This window comes from Battus philenor, unplaced genomic scaffold (assembly GCF_028537555.1).
Source record: "Battus philenor isolate CCGP_79_NKW_IND1 unplaced genomic scaffold, ilBatPhil1.0.hap1 SCAF_3, whole genome shotgun sequence".
Lineage (NCBI taxonomy): Eukaryota > Metazoa > Arthropoda > Insecta > Lepidoptera > Papilionidae > Battus > Battus philenor.
In genome coordinates, this window is record NW_027181693.1 from 12,397,552 (window position 1) to 12,414,572 (window position 17,021).

The 17,021-nt window shown below is 32.4% G+C and overlaps 1 protein-coding gene across 1 annotated transcript; it reads left to right on the forward strand.

The window, feature by feature from the left end:
- The first annotated feature begins 433 nt into the window (after positions 1-433).
- On the forward strand, positions 434-15,278 carry LOC137926933 (protein rolling stone-like). The gene is made up of 4 exons (XM_068770677.1): positions 434-1,011; positions 6,666-6,776; positions 13,178-13,373; positions 14,575-15,278. The coding sequence occupies exons 1-4, from the start codon at positions 717-719 to the stop codon at positions 14,786-14,788; spliced, it is 816 nt and encodes a 271-aa protein (XP_068626778.1). The 5' UTR covers positions 434-716; the 3' UTR covers positions 14,789-15,278.
- The last annotated feature ends 1,743 nt before the right edge of the window (positions 15,279-17,021 follow it).

A 17,021-nucleotide genomic window follows, 5' to 3' on the forward strand; every position in this document is an offset into this window, starting at 1 on the left:
TGTTACGTTATTAACTATTTCTGATACCATTGATTTTTGGATAGAGTGTTATCGCATTAATGGAATCTAAATGGGCTACACATTCACACCTTTAAAGCTTTTACACCTACAATGAATACTGTGAATTAAAAGAAAAGAATAGGCTTGAAAAAGACAAACAGGTACTAGTTATAAAAAAATGACGCCACACGAATGTTTAGCAATTAATGCAATCGAAAAGCGCAAGCTATGACCGAGTTCATTGAGGCTATGTTGACATTGAAGTATGAAAAGCGAGTTTATATTCGCGATGCAAAACATTACATAAAAACTTCGGCACAGTTTACGCAAGTGTGGCAGTGGCGGGCACCAGTCCGTCCTAAACGCGCGCGTCGCACGCAGTCCGTGCGACGTCTCTTTGCTTCAATCAGACGTTCGCGCCAATAGCTTGTTTATACTTTTTAATATATTCTGTGACCAGTACGTTCTCATTTAAAAAATGCCTTTATGAGTAAATTGACAGTAATATACGTATATACTGGATTAGTGATAATGCGATTGGTTTATCGATAAAGAATCTATCTAGCTCTGGTCGGATCTGTCACTTTTACCTGGCGGTTGTTGTGAAACGGTTATCTCAGTCTCGGGTATCGGAGAGTTCGAAAACGGAAGATATGATAAAATAGGCGAATAAGTACACGTTTTGTTAGGAAGTGAGGGTTTTCTCTGTGAGAAAAATGGTGAAATGTTCTAGGAAGAGTTTGTCGCTGGCGGACCTTTGGGTGACTTCTCACGATAAGCTAAGCGATTTTTACTTGTCGTCATGGCAGCGCAGCGAGTCCCCTGTGCCGATGTTTGCTGTCAGGCTTCTGCTGGCAGCGGTGGCAGCTGGGATTCTTATATGGTCGCTGGTCTCCGGCTCGAGTCCACACTGGCTTATCTACCTTACCAACTGGGGCCTTCTCTTGGTCACAATGATGACGCTCAGCGGACTTCTTATTTCATTTATGACATTATTTACTACAGTCGAAGGTAAGTCATTTTTTTTTTAATTTAATAAAAAAAAATGTGAATACTTTATATCTACACTGATGTTACAATAAAAAATTACTTCAACCTCACTACAATACGAACAAGCAATAAAAATATTGTGCATGTCACGATATGGTTGTGCATTCTCGCAAGCATTTAATCTCTATACTTTTTTTAAATACTCCTTTTATTTCCATAATAAAATAAATATTTTAAAAATTTCACAGTAGAATAGATATATCTTGGAAAATCATCATAATAAGCAGAGGGTATCCTATCACTCGTCATATCAATTGAAGTACAACATCAAAAATCACACCACTTACAGTTCCGTGATATCAATACGTACGTTTGATTAATTTAACTAAGTCAATAATTTATATCGAATAATGAAAATGAAGAAAAATGTTAATACGTGATGTTTTTATACAGAACGATAATTGTTATAACATCATCTGATAACATCAAATTTGTTACGTATTTAAACAAAAGAAAGAAATATCAGTTTTACCTTGTGCATACATCGTTTGATATTAATTCTTTTAAAGACAAGAGCACCTCATCTCGTTAATACAGCTCATATAGTCATTTTATTTAGTAATAATCTTAGTAAAGGCCAATAGAGGTGACGGTTAAACTATTTTTTTCCTTTTATTTACTTAATTGAATAAACTCAAAACCGTGACTTGATATTAACGTTATTTCAAGCCATCGGAACACATTCCAATATTTCAATTCTTACACAAATCGAATTCAATTCTTTTAAAATTACTCACAAAAAATTGTAGTAAAATCTATAAAAAATATCAACTTAAATAATGATAACTTAATTACTTGTTCATTACTTAATGATATTCCCATTGTTGCTGATGTAATGGTTGGAATTTCGAAAACGCAAAATACAGAGTAATTAAAATATAGATCTAAATAAAATGTATTGTTAAAATAAATAATTAGTTACATAATATAAATTGTAACATCTTTACTATCTAGCATCTCTTTATTTTCAATTAATAATTTTGAAAACTGGTTTTAATTATTATAAACGCATTTAATAACGATTAGGTTGTCTAATAGTGTTGTCAACAAATAGCTTTTCATTCAATCATTATGATTTAAATTAACATTATTACCTCCAGTGATTAACATAGTTTGGCGATTCTCTAATACGTATATAGTGAACTCCGTAGATCTTACGCCGTATTTCTGCATTTAACATATACTATCGTGTTTAGTCTTTTTAATTTCGGCGTTTGAAACATTAGAATATATATTTGTCAATGTTTTTCTTACAAAAACATTGCAAGTTAAAGTCAAAATAGTTTTATTATATAAGATCATTACAATCGTAAATCGTCAGCTTAAAATTATGTTTACGTTAGTTTGTATCATGCCACCTACTGAAAAGAACTAACAATAAACAATGTGGTTTGTAATATTTTGTTGATTGAATTAACAAAAAAATTTTTTTCTCTAAAATTAGAAAAATTGCTTTCCCAAACATCTTTCTCGACTATTCAGAATAGAGTAATATGCCTTTTGACAGAGTATCTACTTAATACATTTCTTGAATTTACTAAGAGAATTTACCGCGTCGCTCGGTAGTTTGTTTTAGATATATGAATAATAATAAAATAATAATAATAATAAAAATAAAATTATAATAAACTATTAATAAACATAGTGATCGATTATGGATGTTTTTACACCACATTTTTTTATATTTACTCCTTTAAAGCAAAAGAATATAACTCGTAAGCAAAAAGCTTTAAAACTTTTACACCCTTTTACAACACACCTTGTTTAAATTTATCACTGAAATATGTTACATAAATTATTTTTTATTATTGGAAAGCGATAGGCTACTAACTTTTGGCGGTACAAAGTCCGGCGGTAAAAATTAGTTTTAATATATAATAATTCATATTTTATAATGCTTTTTCGCTCTATATTATAATTACATTATTCACTATATATTTACATTTATTTACGGATTGGTAATTGTAATTATGCATTAGCATTGTTCAGTACATCCAGCTTAGTATTGTGATAATGATATATTACTAGTCAAAGTTTTCTTTACTTTTTTTATACTTGTTAAGTACAAAAGCTATTTCCGTCGCGAAATAGTGCGAAAATATTATTATATTTTTAAAGCTATTAACATTTCGGGGACATTTAAATATCTCAAATCAATGATAACACCACATCCTAATGTGTCAAAGTTAATATAGCTTTATTATATAACTAAATTAAAATCATCCATAATCGTCAGCTTGAACAATCGCGAATGTTTGAACTGTCATATTAGAAATTTAGAACGTTCATTGTTACATCATCAAAGCTATAACATAAAGTTCATATTTAAACTAAAAAAGAAAATATTAGTCTTAGCTTGTGCACGTAATCCAAAGTTATTTATATAAAAAATAATAATAATAAACCTTTATCCATATTAAATCTTTTAAAGACAGGAGCATCTCACCTCTTTAACTATTTAATCCTTATAATTATTTCACTTAGTTGTAGTCTTGGTAAAGGCAATCGTCAGTTTCAATAATTGTGAATGCAGGCATTGTTGTATTTGAAATTCAGGACTTAATCCGGATGAAATTTAAATTCAATTATTTTATTGAAAGCGAAGACTCGCGTAACCAGGTCTCCATAATCAGAACAGCTGCAACTGTTCTATTAACAAAATTGATTCCATTTGATATTATTTACACCATCGCGAATAATCGACTTCTTAGATCTGTTTATAAAAGATTGCGTATAAGGCCACAAACCGGACATAAGTTACAGCTGAGAATGGTTGGCAGCTGTGATTGAACGTCATTTTATAAGAATTAAAATTGTTTTCGTGGCACACTTATAATGAGTAATTCTAATAAAGACCACAGCGCGTTAGGAACGAATTAGTTTTATTTAAAGTTGAGGGATATGATTGTCAAGCGATTCGTGGAACAGCTTACCAATTTACCATACTAATTAATTCCACTATTAGGAACATAATGATAATGAGCAAAACGCTCTTTATTTTGAGATATTAGAAAATCACTATCATCACCATTTCCTGACAGCTTGGTATCGACCTGTATCTAAGGTTTCCTGAAGACCTTTACAACGACATTGTCCACCCATACCTTCTTAAAATTGTTTCTTTCAAATTGGGCTCTTCTGAGATTTCTCTTGACGTACACAAGTTATATTTAATTAGCAACGAAAACTAACCGAGTGACGATAATACATTATCCGTGTGAATCTTAATACACTAGTCGTTAATAAGATTTAAAACCTCTATCAATCCGAGCCGTAATTATAGGTTAAATCCGATGTTATCGACGAAGTGGCTTTACAGTTGACGTGGCACATTCTCCAGACCCTTAGTCGTTATTGCAATAGGGCAAAGTGACGATTTAAAGTCGTATGTCATGGCTGACTCTGATTGCGATAGCTGACCCGTCCTACATGCGGGCGCCGTGACGTAATTATACCTTTAACATATTCACCGCTGATGTGGCGAACGTCTACAAATAAAAACTCCTAAAAGGTTTATGACTTCTCTCAAGCTTACTTAAGCTAATATTTATTTAAATCTAGAGGAAACTAGGTGATCCGTAAAGGTTCACGTCTTGAAGACACTTAAGAGAAGTTATTTTTAGTTTAGGAATGCTTGTGAAGGACATAAAGTATATGCTTCACCTTTATAATGTTCCCAAAGCTGGAACAAAAGCCAAATATTAAAAAAGGACAAGGTTACGGAACTATATAGTAGACTTAATATGGTATACCAGGTAGACATGTCTTAGTCGAGGAGAATAATAAAATTTTATTAAATTATTTTTTTTTAATAAAATGTAAAAAAATTATAAATATTTTTCTCAACTAACAATAAATTTTAAAAGACATGATATAGGTGTTTATAATTAATTTTCTGGAATGTAGCACTATTCTATGGCTTGGCATTGATTTATGGGAAATTCTGCAGAAACTTAGATACTTATATAATAATAACATTTAACAAAGTAAACTTATTTTAATATATTTAAATGTAACAATATCTTACTTTTTATTTAATACAACTGAGGTAGTACACAACAAAGATAAATTTCGTGTTTTTATTTGGTTTGTTGCTTAAAAACTAACGGAAATGATCTTTGCAATCATATTCCTGTAGCTATAACATATACAAATTATACAAAACCTTTACAAATTTACCCTATACTTTTATCGAATATATGAGTAAGTTCAATATTGTATTCTTACTGCCGCGTGTTAGACTTGCAAGAAACACATCAGTTTATCCACGTCCGCTTATGCAATAGTATTTCGGCATACGTTACCGAACAGACTCATTGACAAATGATTACGAAAAGATTAAGTGGATTCAAAACAAGCAAATTAAGCGTTATATTTGAAGACTAGATCGTTAACCTTTTCTATAAAGTTATCCACATAATTCATTAATAATATACAAGGGATTTCGACTTACTTCATGACGATATCTCTAGAACCATAAAGATTAGACGTCTAAAATTAGGTAGGAATATTTTTTTTGTCCAGCTGTGGTTGCCCAGCGGTAAAAGAGACTTGCGATCGTAGACTGCGGGTTCGATTCCCGTTATACAATCTTAAATAATTCACACCTTGTGTATTAATTATATTAGGTTGCTACAGCTCACTAACAAGTTTTCAAAAGATGAGCAGCTCAACTCCACACTGAGATCGCCAATTCGCGTGCCAATTACGGCGTATCCCCAATAGATATCTTTGGAGGAGGCCTACGCTTTAAAGTGCAACTGTGGCAACTGTGGACCCAAAAGACGACGACGTCTATTCTTTTCGCCGAGTGGAGGACAATTACGATTTTTTTTTGGGTTTTACGAAATTCTACCCGCAAGGCGAATAGCCAACTCCATTAAAAATACAAAAGTAAAAACTTCAACTTTAACATTTTTTTAGCATGTTAAAAGTAACCAAATTTGAATTTTATAAAATTACTTACTAAAAGCAGAACAGGCCACGCGAAGCCGGCGGGGGACTGCTAGATCTATAAAAAGAGTAAAAGCATTTAATGACTTTTGGCTACATTTAACCTAACATCATCGAAGATTTAATCCTTTTGTTATGTTGTTTATAAACACAGAACATAACTTCCGGTCTCAGCGCTCTGTTCAAACATAAAGTGCACCGTCTGATAATTAAATACCGACTAAATTTGGAATTTAGTAAAGCGTGTGATCATAAAAATAAATCATACCGCCTATATCTTCAATCATTTACATTGGGCATTATAAGAAAGCTCAAGGTTAAAAAGCAATGAAGAGGCCAGGCTTGGAGCTTCGTTTGGAGTTTAAATCAAAATCAGAAATGAGGAGATCCGCAGAACAGCCTTGGTCATTGATGTAGCTAGAATAATTGCTTGTCATCGAGTCAGTAGATTAGGAAGGTTCCTAAATAGCCTCCAATGCCTGTGGACACGGCGCGGGTAAGCCTACATAAGGAGGATCGACGACATAATCAACGTCGCGGGAAAATGATAGGAAGTTAATACAGCCCAATAACAGTCCTCCTGGCAATCTTTGAGGGTGGCCTATGTCTTACAATGAACGTCTATTGCCTATAATAAATATTTCTGTGTTTGTGTTTTTCAGATGAGGACGTGCTGCCGTGGTACGTGAGCATGTACTGGTTCATTAACAATATCGCCATCAGCATAGCTATCATGATCACCGTTCTCTACTGGATCCTGCTCTTCGATCCCGGTTCGTTTTCTTTTCTATTATTTTTGTGGGGTATATAAAAAAACTCAATCAACTTGGTCCATAATTGACGAATTATCGAAAAAAAATAGTACATAGAATCTTACATGTCTGATAACTGAGCCATGCAAGCACCTAGTGAAACAATATAAAAACTGAAAAAAGTCAACTCTTTACTGTCATACAACGATGCGTAATAGTTATAAGTTTTAATCAATCTGGTAGATTCGTAGGGTTTCGAGTTATTTTCCACATATCTTTTTTTACGGTCTCTTTTCACGACATAAAATATAATTTTTAATTGTGTGGCGAAAGTTTTTTTCGCATCCATTCTTAAATTTTCTTAACGATTTTTTCAAACTTGTTCTTTTATTTAGTCCCATTTCAACACACATAGACAGGATTGATTTTTTTAGATTTCAAGGGTGTATCGAACTACGTATATAGAATTCAGGAACTAAAGACTTGAACAGCTCTGTTTATACTATCTTGGATAACAAAGAATAACCTTAATACCATAACTGTATATCAATTCCTATATATTCTTATATGGAATACACCTTTGCATCGAAATAAATACGTGTAGTGGTAGTCCTGCGGTAGAAGACTGAGACTTACGATCACAGATCACGGGTTGGATTTCTGAGATACAATCTAATACAATTGTATTTTCACACTTTGTGCATTAAATATAAAGGTTTGCTGTCAGCGTTTTTTGCGTGCTATGATACCACACTACAATCGCAACCCGGCAGCCAAGAGATTATAGTCCTATAGTGGGTGTGCATAGTTTGAAACGGTTAAAAAATTAAATAGTTCGGAACGGCTGATTATAACTCTTAATAAACAATACTTATTTTTGTTGTCTCAAAATGTATATCAAGTCGAATATAGTGTTGAAACAAACGAAGGTGCAACTAACTCCGTATAATTATTTTTAAGGTGCCATTGTTATTTAGTGTAAAAAAATTAACAAATTACCTGTTTGACTTTGGAAAATATCATAAAAAGTAATTATTATACTGTACAATCAGTTATTTATGCAAAACTTTACGATTTAAATATGATGATTCGTTGTAGGTATGAAAGCTTTGAAGGGGAGAATGTACTGCTCATTTGTCGACAAAAAGCTTGAAAGCTTTGTCACTCTTATCTATTCAATTTCTAAAGTTATTCTCTGGTATCTACTTAACAATATTTTTTTCTATTGGAATGCAATAAGCCAATAACTTCTGGTAGTGCAGTGTGCAGGGATAGATATTAAACAATAATTCATTTTAATTTGTAATGTAATCTGATTCTAAATTTGTATATGTATTTAATATATACTATATAATATAATATATTTTTCTAAAACCATGATTTTGGATATATTAATTAATGTGTGCAAATGAGCTATTAGATTCTCTCGTTTAGAGCTTTTACATTTAAAATCAATCATTATATAGGATAAGAAAAGAAATAAATTTTAAACTAAAAAAATAGGGTTTGCTTGATATAAGTTAATAAATAAGTTAAAATTTGAACAAACATGTCTAAAATTGCTTAAGCATGCTATAGATAAACTTAACCAAATTATGCATTACTAAACAAAATACTTAAAAATGCTTCCATCATTGCTAGAATACTTATAAATCCTTACATACAAGGCATTCGCTTATTATTGATAAAGTTTAACATGTTAGGAATATTTAAGTCAGCAATATAAGGAAAAAAGGGAACGTGTATGTACTTGTATCTGGGAAAGACCGTAAAAGTTATTTCCGACTGGTTAAACATATGTAGCTAAAGAACCTTGTACACTGACCCCTGCATCGAACAGTGGTTTAATCTAAAATATGATTTAGGACACTATTGTACACCTTAATGGGAATATGTTTCCTTATCGCGATCAGACCACCACTTTATTTCATCATTATCGGTTACACATTACTACTTTTATTAAAATAGTTGTTCTTTTATCTGAATCATTTATTACAATAACTTATAAGGTCCATTGTCCGTTACTTCAAGCATTAAATGCAGAGTTATTGATTAACATGCAAAAGCTAAATACGGATAGCGGAAATCTTTATTTTTTTTATATCGAATAAACTTGACTATTGATCAAATATACGATATAAAAACACGCATCACACATTTAAGCGCCAACAACTCTACATTTTACTAAAAACCGGTCCACACTTATAACCTACATATTTAATTGTAAACTTTATTATTATTTACGTAATTTTTTGAACTCTCCATTTCTCTTTAAAACCAATCTATTACTCAAACAAACATGTATTCTGAGGGGTAATGGCGAAAATGGATAATAAGTTAAATACCCAGCATTTGATTTGGCACATCAGACAAAAGAGTAGACTAACGGCAAAGATTGGCTAATTTCTTTTCCTAGCAGTGCTCCGACGTTCTAGTATATGCAAACATATGTATTAAATAATTAAAACTGACGGTGGCCATAAAAAATTATATATACGAATTTTCTACATGTAATTACCCTCACAAGAACGATTAGTGAATTTACTAAACCAATAAAATTAATTACATAACATTATTCTTGAATCTTATAATCTGTTTTTTTAAATACAAACTTTTATTTTATTTTTAATACCGGTTGTAACATTAAATGCTGTTTTAATGCAGTGATGAAAAAATATTAAACAATACTATTTATAATATTTTTAGATACAAAAGCAAATAAAAATTATGTTAACCTATAATTGAACAAGAAATAACAATAATGGTTTTAACAACTCATTTTTATGTTTGAAAAGTCAAACGTCTACATATACTCTCAGATGACAAAGGTGCAACATCACGTAATTGCGATAAACTAAGATAACGGTTTACAAAACCGAATTTAGCCGAATATCTATTGTGATAAACGTCTGTTTTCCTTTTCGCCCATACCTATATAGCATTTCCCCCATTTTGTATATCAGTTTTGGTCATATCATAAAGTAATAAAATTTATACTTTTGCAGGAGCTGTCCTGTGAAATAAACAATTAGACAAATTTTACGTAAACTTTCCAAAGTAGAAAATTTTTCACAAATATTTCTTTAATTCTTCATAAAGATTGATAAAAATTGTATTAGGGAGACCGGAAAGAAAGGAACGAAAGAAAGGAACGGAAAGTAATGTCGCTTTCTAAAGTTAAACTCCCAAGACTACATTTTGAACAAGTTTTTATTTCTAATAAACAGTATTTTAGTAATAATAATAACCTTTGTTATCAACAACCTTTTGCCATCTAGTATAGAAATTTTCAATGCCGAAGCGGTAAAAATCAATCGGTTTCTCTGTAAAATATGTCGACAGAAACGACATTACTTTCCAGTCCCCCTAATATATTTGCGGATTGCAATGCTAAAAACCTAGTAATTAACAATATTTTTAGAAACATTAAATATATCAAATTTAACATCAATATAAATTCCCCTAGCAAACCAAGCCAAATTACATTAATAAAAAAATATATCAATGTATCTCGGTTTGGAGGTCAACAGTATAATGTAAAACAGAATAATGATCAAATTATTGTATAACTACTCTGCTCTGTTCCGGAATGTTATGTAATTATGTATGATTTTCGAAGGCTCGTTCAAATCCATCTAGTGTTCAATATAGATAAGCATAGTAATAAATTGTGTTAAACTCTGGCAAATCATATCAGTTGCAATCATGATTATCCGTTTACAACTAACTGATACGAGATTAACGGCTTCAAAGCCTTTCTATTTAAACACAATTCTATGGCATTCTAAATTTCGAAAGAATTTTGTTAATTTAGCGTAAATACTCGTTGTAATTTTATCTGACAAATGCAATAAATCTTGATCACTTTATCTTAGTCTAAACTTATATCCTTACTATTATTTTACAGTTGTTACCACTTAAAAAATTTCAGTAAAAACATATTTGCAAAAACTATTTTCAAGCTATTTACACGTACATAAAATAACAGACACAATATGTAAGATAAGCCGCACTTTATGTTTAGATTATGGAAAACCTTAAACCTTTTAAAATACCAAAAATTTTATCAAGTATAAACTTATAAATGTTCATTTTAAAAATAGTCCTTTCGACAAACTATGCATAGTTGCATCCTGGAAAAACAGTGTTCTCCCGATGGAAGCGGGCCTACTTCCTTAGGAGTCTCCTCCACAGCGCTTACTAACGGAGCCTACGTTTCTGGGGCGTCTTAAAACCTTATTCCTCGAAGTTTTCTGTTATTTTTGTGATTAAATGAAAGTATCCAACACCATTTCCACACTTGCTATAGTCAAATGTTAGGTTTTTCGTTTGGCCGAGTGCGCTGACGCGTTATTCTGGCAAAGAATCCTATGCTGCGTAGACATTGCACTTGATTTTTTTAAACTACAATTATTGTTTTTGAGAACAATTGTTAAATTAAAGTCTTCCTGATCAAAGGCGATCGTTTATATTCCTATGCGGGGCGCACAAGGCTTCTATTTTTTCTCTATTCATTCTTGTACGCAATTATTGTAAAGGAACATCCGTGGAGAAGATTTTGTAGTGGTTTCAGGATTATAACAAAATACCCACGTTTTGTTACCTATGACTATGTTTAATACAGCCATTGCGGTACCGCCGTTTAATTTTAATATAATGTTATGGCATCAATCAAGACAGCAACATTTTTCAGTTTTAATCAACATTAATCGTACATCGGCACAAAGCTTACTAATAACTAAATGATAATGCAAAACATTTTGAATTTATCTCGTAGTAATCTCCAAGCTTTCTCAAATGTACTGGTAGGTAACTCTTTTGTCAAACTTCATCATATGCCGCACAACTTCTATGTTGAATGTCAACCCTCACGTGGATAATCGCTGTAAATGCTACGTCCACGTTTGAACTCGTTAGACCAGTTGTAAATGGTAGCACAGTCACATCGTTATATCAGGATCGCCTGCTTGATCACTAAAGGATAATCAAAGTCCTATCCGCACTTCATTAAAAATCATACACCGAAAATTGTTATGTTATAAATATATAATAGCGGTGAAAATTAATTTGCAAAGTGTCGCCAATTTGTGAAATTAAATGACCAAACGATGTAAAGTATTTGAAAAGATTATGAAAAAGATATATTTTCGAATATTAAATTTATTTTTATATTATTTTTAAAATTGCTAGTTCATAAAACTCATCAAAGTTGTATAATAAATTATAATAATAAATATTTAAATTTCATTAACAACATCATTCTTCATGTCGTTCAAGTCATCTTTTCCTTTCTCAGTGTAGCGACTAAATTACTTTAATTGTGCAAAGTAGTACATCCATGATACTGAACAGGTATTAATCATTGTGAAACAGATAACAAATTAAAACTGCACGTAAGTGAAATATATGGCTTAACTTGCTTATTTTCAAATGAAAGCATTTTGTATTGTGATTACAACTATACTGAGCAAATGTGTCTCGCAGAACTTCTAGCTACTTCATCCACATTTATTCGTAGTTTTCTTTCTCCATAGGTCGAAGCCCTAGACTCATTCATCGCTAGATTAAACGCGCTCCCTCATGTTTACGAGGCGGGCTATCATAATGCACATGTATTAGAATTCTTTGATGTGGAGTGGTATACTTCAAAGTATCACGCTGTATTACACACTCGTATACTCGTGTAGTGATCCCATTCGTGTTATGTACATCGCCGGATACATAATTTTTTTTATAATCTTTAATATTAAGTTGCGTTATATCCATGTTTGACATTGCAACCCTATTGAGACCATCATAAATATTGGCCATTACAACAATCAAAAATTGTTATAGAGGCAAGATGCCTCTTCTTAACTTTGGACCCAACAAATAAAATTATTTAGTGAAAATGTACACATATATTATAATTAGAAACATGGAAATAAAATGTAAGTTATGCAAAAACAAAGCAATGAATGTTGCCAGTTTTAACATTTCGCGTCATTAAAACATTATTATCAACGAGTTACGTAGTCGAGGACATCTTGTGGTGGCCCTTGAGCCTGGTCACTATACAGATATATCAACTCGACAGCCACCCAGACAGGTGTCAGTATACTATCTTAAAAGTTTTAGGCTACACGTCTTCTGCACCTTGCCATCTCGTACCCGTAGAATTTTTAAACGTTACTTAGGCACTAATCAAAGACCGATTCTAAAAAAAAGTAACAGAACTATAATAATGGCAGACTTTTTAAATGTTACAACTACCACCGTTAATTCATTCAACACGAGTTTTACCACTCCATGGAGCATCCTCAGGGGTAATGTTACACCGACCAGTGCCATCAGAAAGCAGCTATTTATTAGTCCCTTTCTTACTTAGGATGGACTTCCGCAAAGTAACGCCTGAATCTATTAGATATTTTAATTGTTCACAGAACAGAGGCAGGATGATAATCCGGTGAGTTTTTGGCTGGACGTAGCCACCCACGGTGTGAATTCCTGTATAGCGGTGGTTGAACTACTCGCCTCACGCACGCCTGTTCGCCTACTCCACGTGTATCAGCCACTCGGGATTGGTCTCTGGTATGCGGCATTCTCCGGCATCTACTATATAGCAGGCGGAACCGACAGGTATATTCTAAAATATTTTGTATCATACTTTGACATTAATTGAACGCTGTACTTTTTTCTTTGCTTTATTACATCAGCAAGTTGTTGTGAGCTCTTAAAATGTCAAAGGCATTTTAAACTCCAAAAGGCACGTAACCTCTCTCTGAAAGGAAAAAAAACCGTCATTTAGCCGCCATTTCTTTCTCTGGAGGACATTTTTTAACTAAAAGTAAAAACCTTAAAAGACGTGCGTGCCGGATTAGGGGGGTGTAGAGGCACGCCCGGCGTCTGCCCGGGCGCCACACTACGGGGCACCGATGTAAATTTTTTTATCAATTATTAACAAATGATTACATAAAAACTTTTCTGTTACTCATTTGGAACATAAATATTTATATACATTAACATACTTTTTAAAGTTCAATCTACGATAAAGCGTTAGAATTCATATGCGCGTTATGCTATATGAATATCTTGCACCATTTGTAAGTCACTATTGCATTATTTTTAAAGAAGTAATTTTTAAGTAAGAAATTAAATTATGTGTGAGTACCCTTTAATAACATTAAATTAACCTATTCTCTCAACTCTTACATTCGAGTTCGCAAGCGCAGTTTTTTATTTTAAAGAAGAGGTATTTAGCTGATGCTGCTTCTCATCATCCGTGAATATTTTCCATTAGCAGCTCTTATGATCACTAAAGGGGAGGCAGGGAATATTCTTAAATCCAGTACCACTACGGCAAATGAAGGCTTAGGAACAACAGTTTTTCCTGCGGGTGAAATGACGATATAAATAATGATTAAAAATAAATTTCAATTTATCACATATTTTTTGCTCCTTCTGGCAATATTTAGACATTGTAATTTACATAAAATCAGGAGCTAAATAAAAGCTACATATTCCAACTCCTTATTTTCTTTATTGTTTTATATTATTAATTTTATATTATTTCTTCTTCTGTGCTTGTTGAACTAGTTTGTCAATTTTATTGTGGCACTTTTTTTTCATTAATTACATGGTTACTTTGTTCCTCTGTTATATTTATCAAGTGATACATTTTACAGAAAGCATGGTACCTATGTTAATCCCAGTTGTACACTAAGGACCACCTTGCATCTTATATAAAACAATCATTAGGAATATGACATGTTCGCATTGTATAATAATCGAAGAATATTCCTTACTGGTAATTAATAAGTAAAATTTCTGTCTTTTTCAGTAATGGTAACCTATTTATTTACGAAGTGCTGGACTGGCAACAAGGAAGCCGAGCTGGCATTGTGGTGGCTGCGTCAGCAGCCGGCTTAATAATCATTTATGCCTTAGTTTGGGCCACGGCTCTTTGCAGGGAAAAACTCTCTCTCGCTACAGTACGGACTACCAGCCACACGTTACATATCGTAACACCCGACTCTCACACGCGTATCGTTTGATGACGTGTAATTAATAGCACAATAGAAAAAAAAATATTTGTCCGAATAGAACCTCTTTACCAACGGACCATAGACAAGATAAGTAGAGTAACGTAAAAAAATAATTTAGTTTAAATATCAAAGCAAAGCTCTAAATGCAAATTTAACATCTTTGCATTTTTATAAAGAAAAAATCCTGTTTTTTCGTAGGTAAACAAAATCTAATTTATATTTAGAAACAACGAAATGAATTTCTGTTTTGACATTTCTCATACCGGTGTAACTATAATTTTGTAATATTCCACCAAAAAAATCGCACATAAGGTCCGACTCAAAAACATTTCTTAAGTGTAAATAAATAAAACAATTCCTATTGTTGTATTTCAATGGATGTGTCAATACACAAATTAGTGTTTTACATACTATGACCTAATATTTCAAAGCTTACCATAATTAATTTGTGAACATATTATTTTTCGTAATATTTTTTTTAAACCATGGACTTTGTTTAAAAATACTGAAAAATTATTTAATAAAAATTTTGTTGTTTTGGCGGCAAAAGGTATAAAAATAATGTCACCTAACCTAGAGAAATCAATTTATCGTGCTCTAAATATAGCCTAAACAAAAATCAAGGTAAATAAATTCAATGTGTAAGTGTTACACATCGTCGAATACATTTCATTTATGAACAAAACGTCTAATGTAACCCAAGTGATTGATTTGTCCAATTGATAACTAATCCACAGATAACTAAGTGTATTTCATTATTTATTAAATAAAAAAGGTAATTCGCTTACTTAATATTGTCATTCTATGTTGTCATCAATGGTTTTTGTTTAATATTTCAATTAACATTTACATCAATGGTGGCAGTTAACCTTTCGTCAGTTTCCGGATAGACGTTGGAAATTGCATTTAATTACGAAAGGTATATTATGTTAGTTCCTAAAACGAACTTTGATATACTTTTGTGTACTGTGCGTATACTTTAAGTGTCGATTAATTTGTATATAAAATATTAATAAGAAATAAATATTTGTTTTATTTATCGAGAAATACAAGCGGTAAAAGCTGTGTGTCATTTAGTCTCCAAGTTATATAAAACATGTTCATGTGCAGGGCCACGGGTGGGTCGTGGTACGTTTGTATAGAAGACATGCATGTAGACTTGACTGCCGAGGATTGTCCAATTCTTGAAACTCCATTACTTCGACTAGTCTTAACACAAGCTCAATTATTGTGAGTGCCGGCACATATAAAATAAACAATACCGGCACATTCAGATGCCGCGCTGTCCTGCGGCCGAGATCCAGTCGACGCGACGACCTTTAATACAGGCATCGTATAAAATACCTGTTCGAAAACTAACCGGCCTCGGCGTGGAATCAAGGTCGGCTGATTTATACAAGGGGTCGCCAACCCTCGTTCAACCTATATAGAATCGTAGCTGGAGTCTAAAAATGCTACTCGGCCAGCACTATCCGGCCAAAAGCTTATAGCCACCTGGTTTCAAATAAAAGGGAAAAAATATAAACGAAGATTGTTATTAAAACATTTATTTCTATATAGCGAAATCTGCAATTAAACACAAAGCAACCAATTACAATACAATTCATAACAAAACTATGATATGTGATAATTAAAGTTTGACTTAGCGCGTCTGTACTGTGCGATCGTGTAATTGTAATATTATCTACCAAATTATATAAACAAAACATTAGTATAGCAACAACTTAAAGCTAATGTATAAATATAATTTAGATTTGCTGTTGGTACTGCCCATTTGCGGAATATTATTTAATGAACCTTTAAGGTATCGAATAACATTTTGGAATCGATATACTACACCGATAAACATTTATAGGAATAAATAGATTTTAGCAAAAACCTAAATTCATCTGACCGCCGCAAATAAGCAGATGCAACGCAACAATAATTTTAACAAAACTCCAATTTGGACAACAGTCTCGAAAAATAAGCAATCTTATCGTACGCGTGTATATCCAAAAATATATTTTAAATACAATATACTTATATACTAAAATCGTAAACTTACGTAAGTCTTACAGGCGGTGCTAAGCTCCGTCATCAGATGGTAACATCTGAAATGATTTAACTCTAAGCTAATCAATACGAGGGCAAACGCGCCAGAAATTTACGTACCTACGTCACATTAAATTTCAATAAGTGACGTATTCCCTGTGGGCGAATTGCGGCCGCCTCGAAAAACTTATTATTAATGACAACCTAC

Bases quoted from the DNA above. Each gene is read 5' to 3' on its own strand.
- LOC137926933 (XM_068770677.1), top strand. From the start codon at position 717: ATGGTGAAATGTTCTAGGAAGAGTTTGTCGCTGGCGGACCTTTGGGTG. The intron at 1,012-6,665 runs GTAAGTCATTTT...TGTGTTTTTCAG, and splicing joins ATTATTTACTACAGTCGAAG to ATGAGGACGTGCTGCCGTGG. The intron at 6,777-13,177 runs GTTCGTTTTCTT...AATTGTTCACAG, and splicing joins GATCCTGCTCTTCGATCCCG to AACAGAGGCAGGATGATAAT.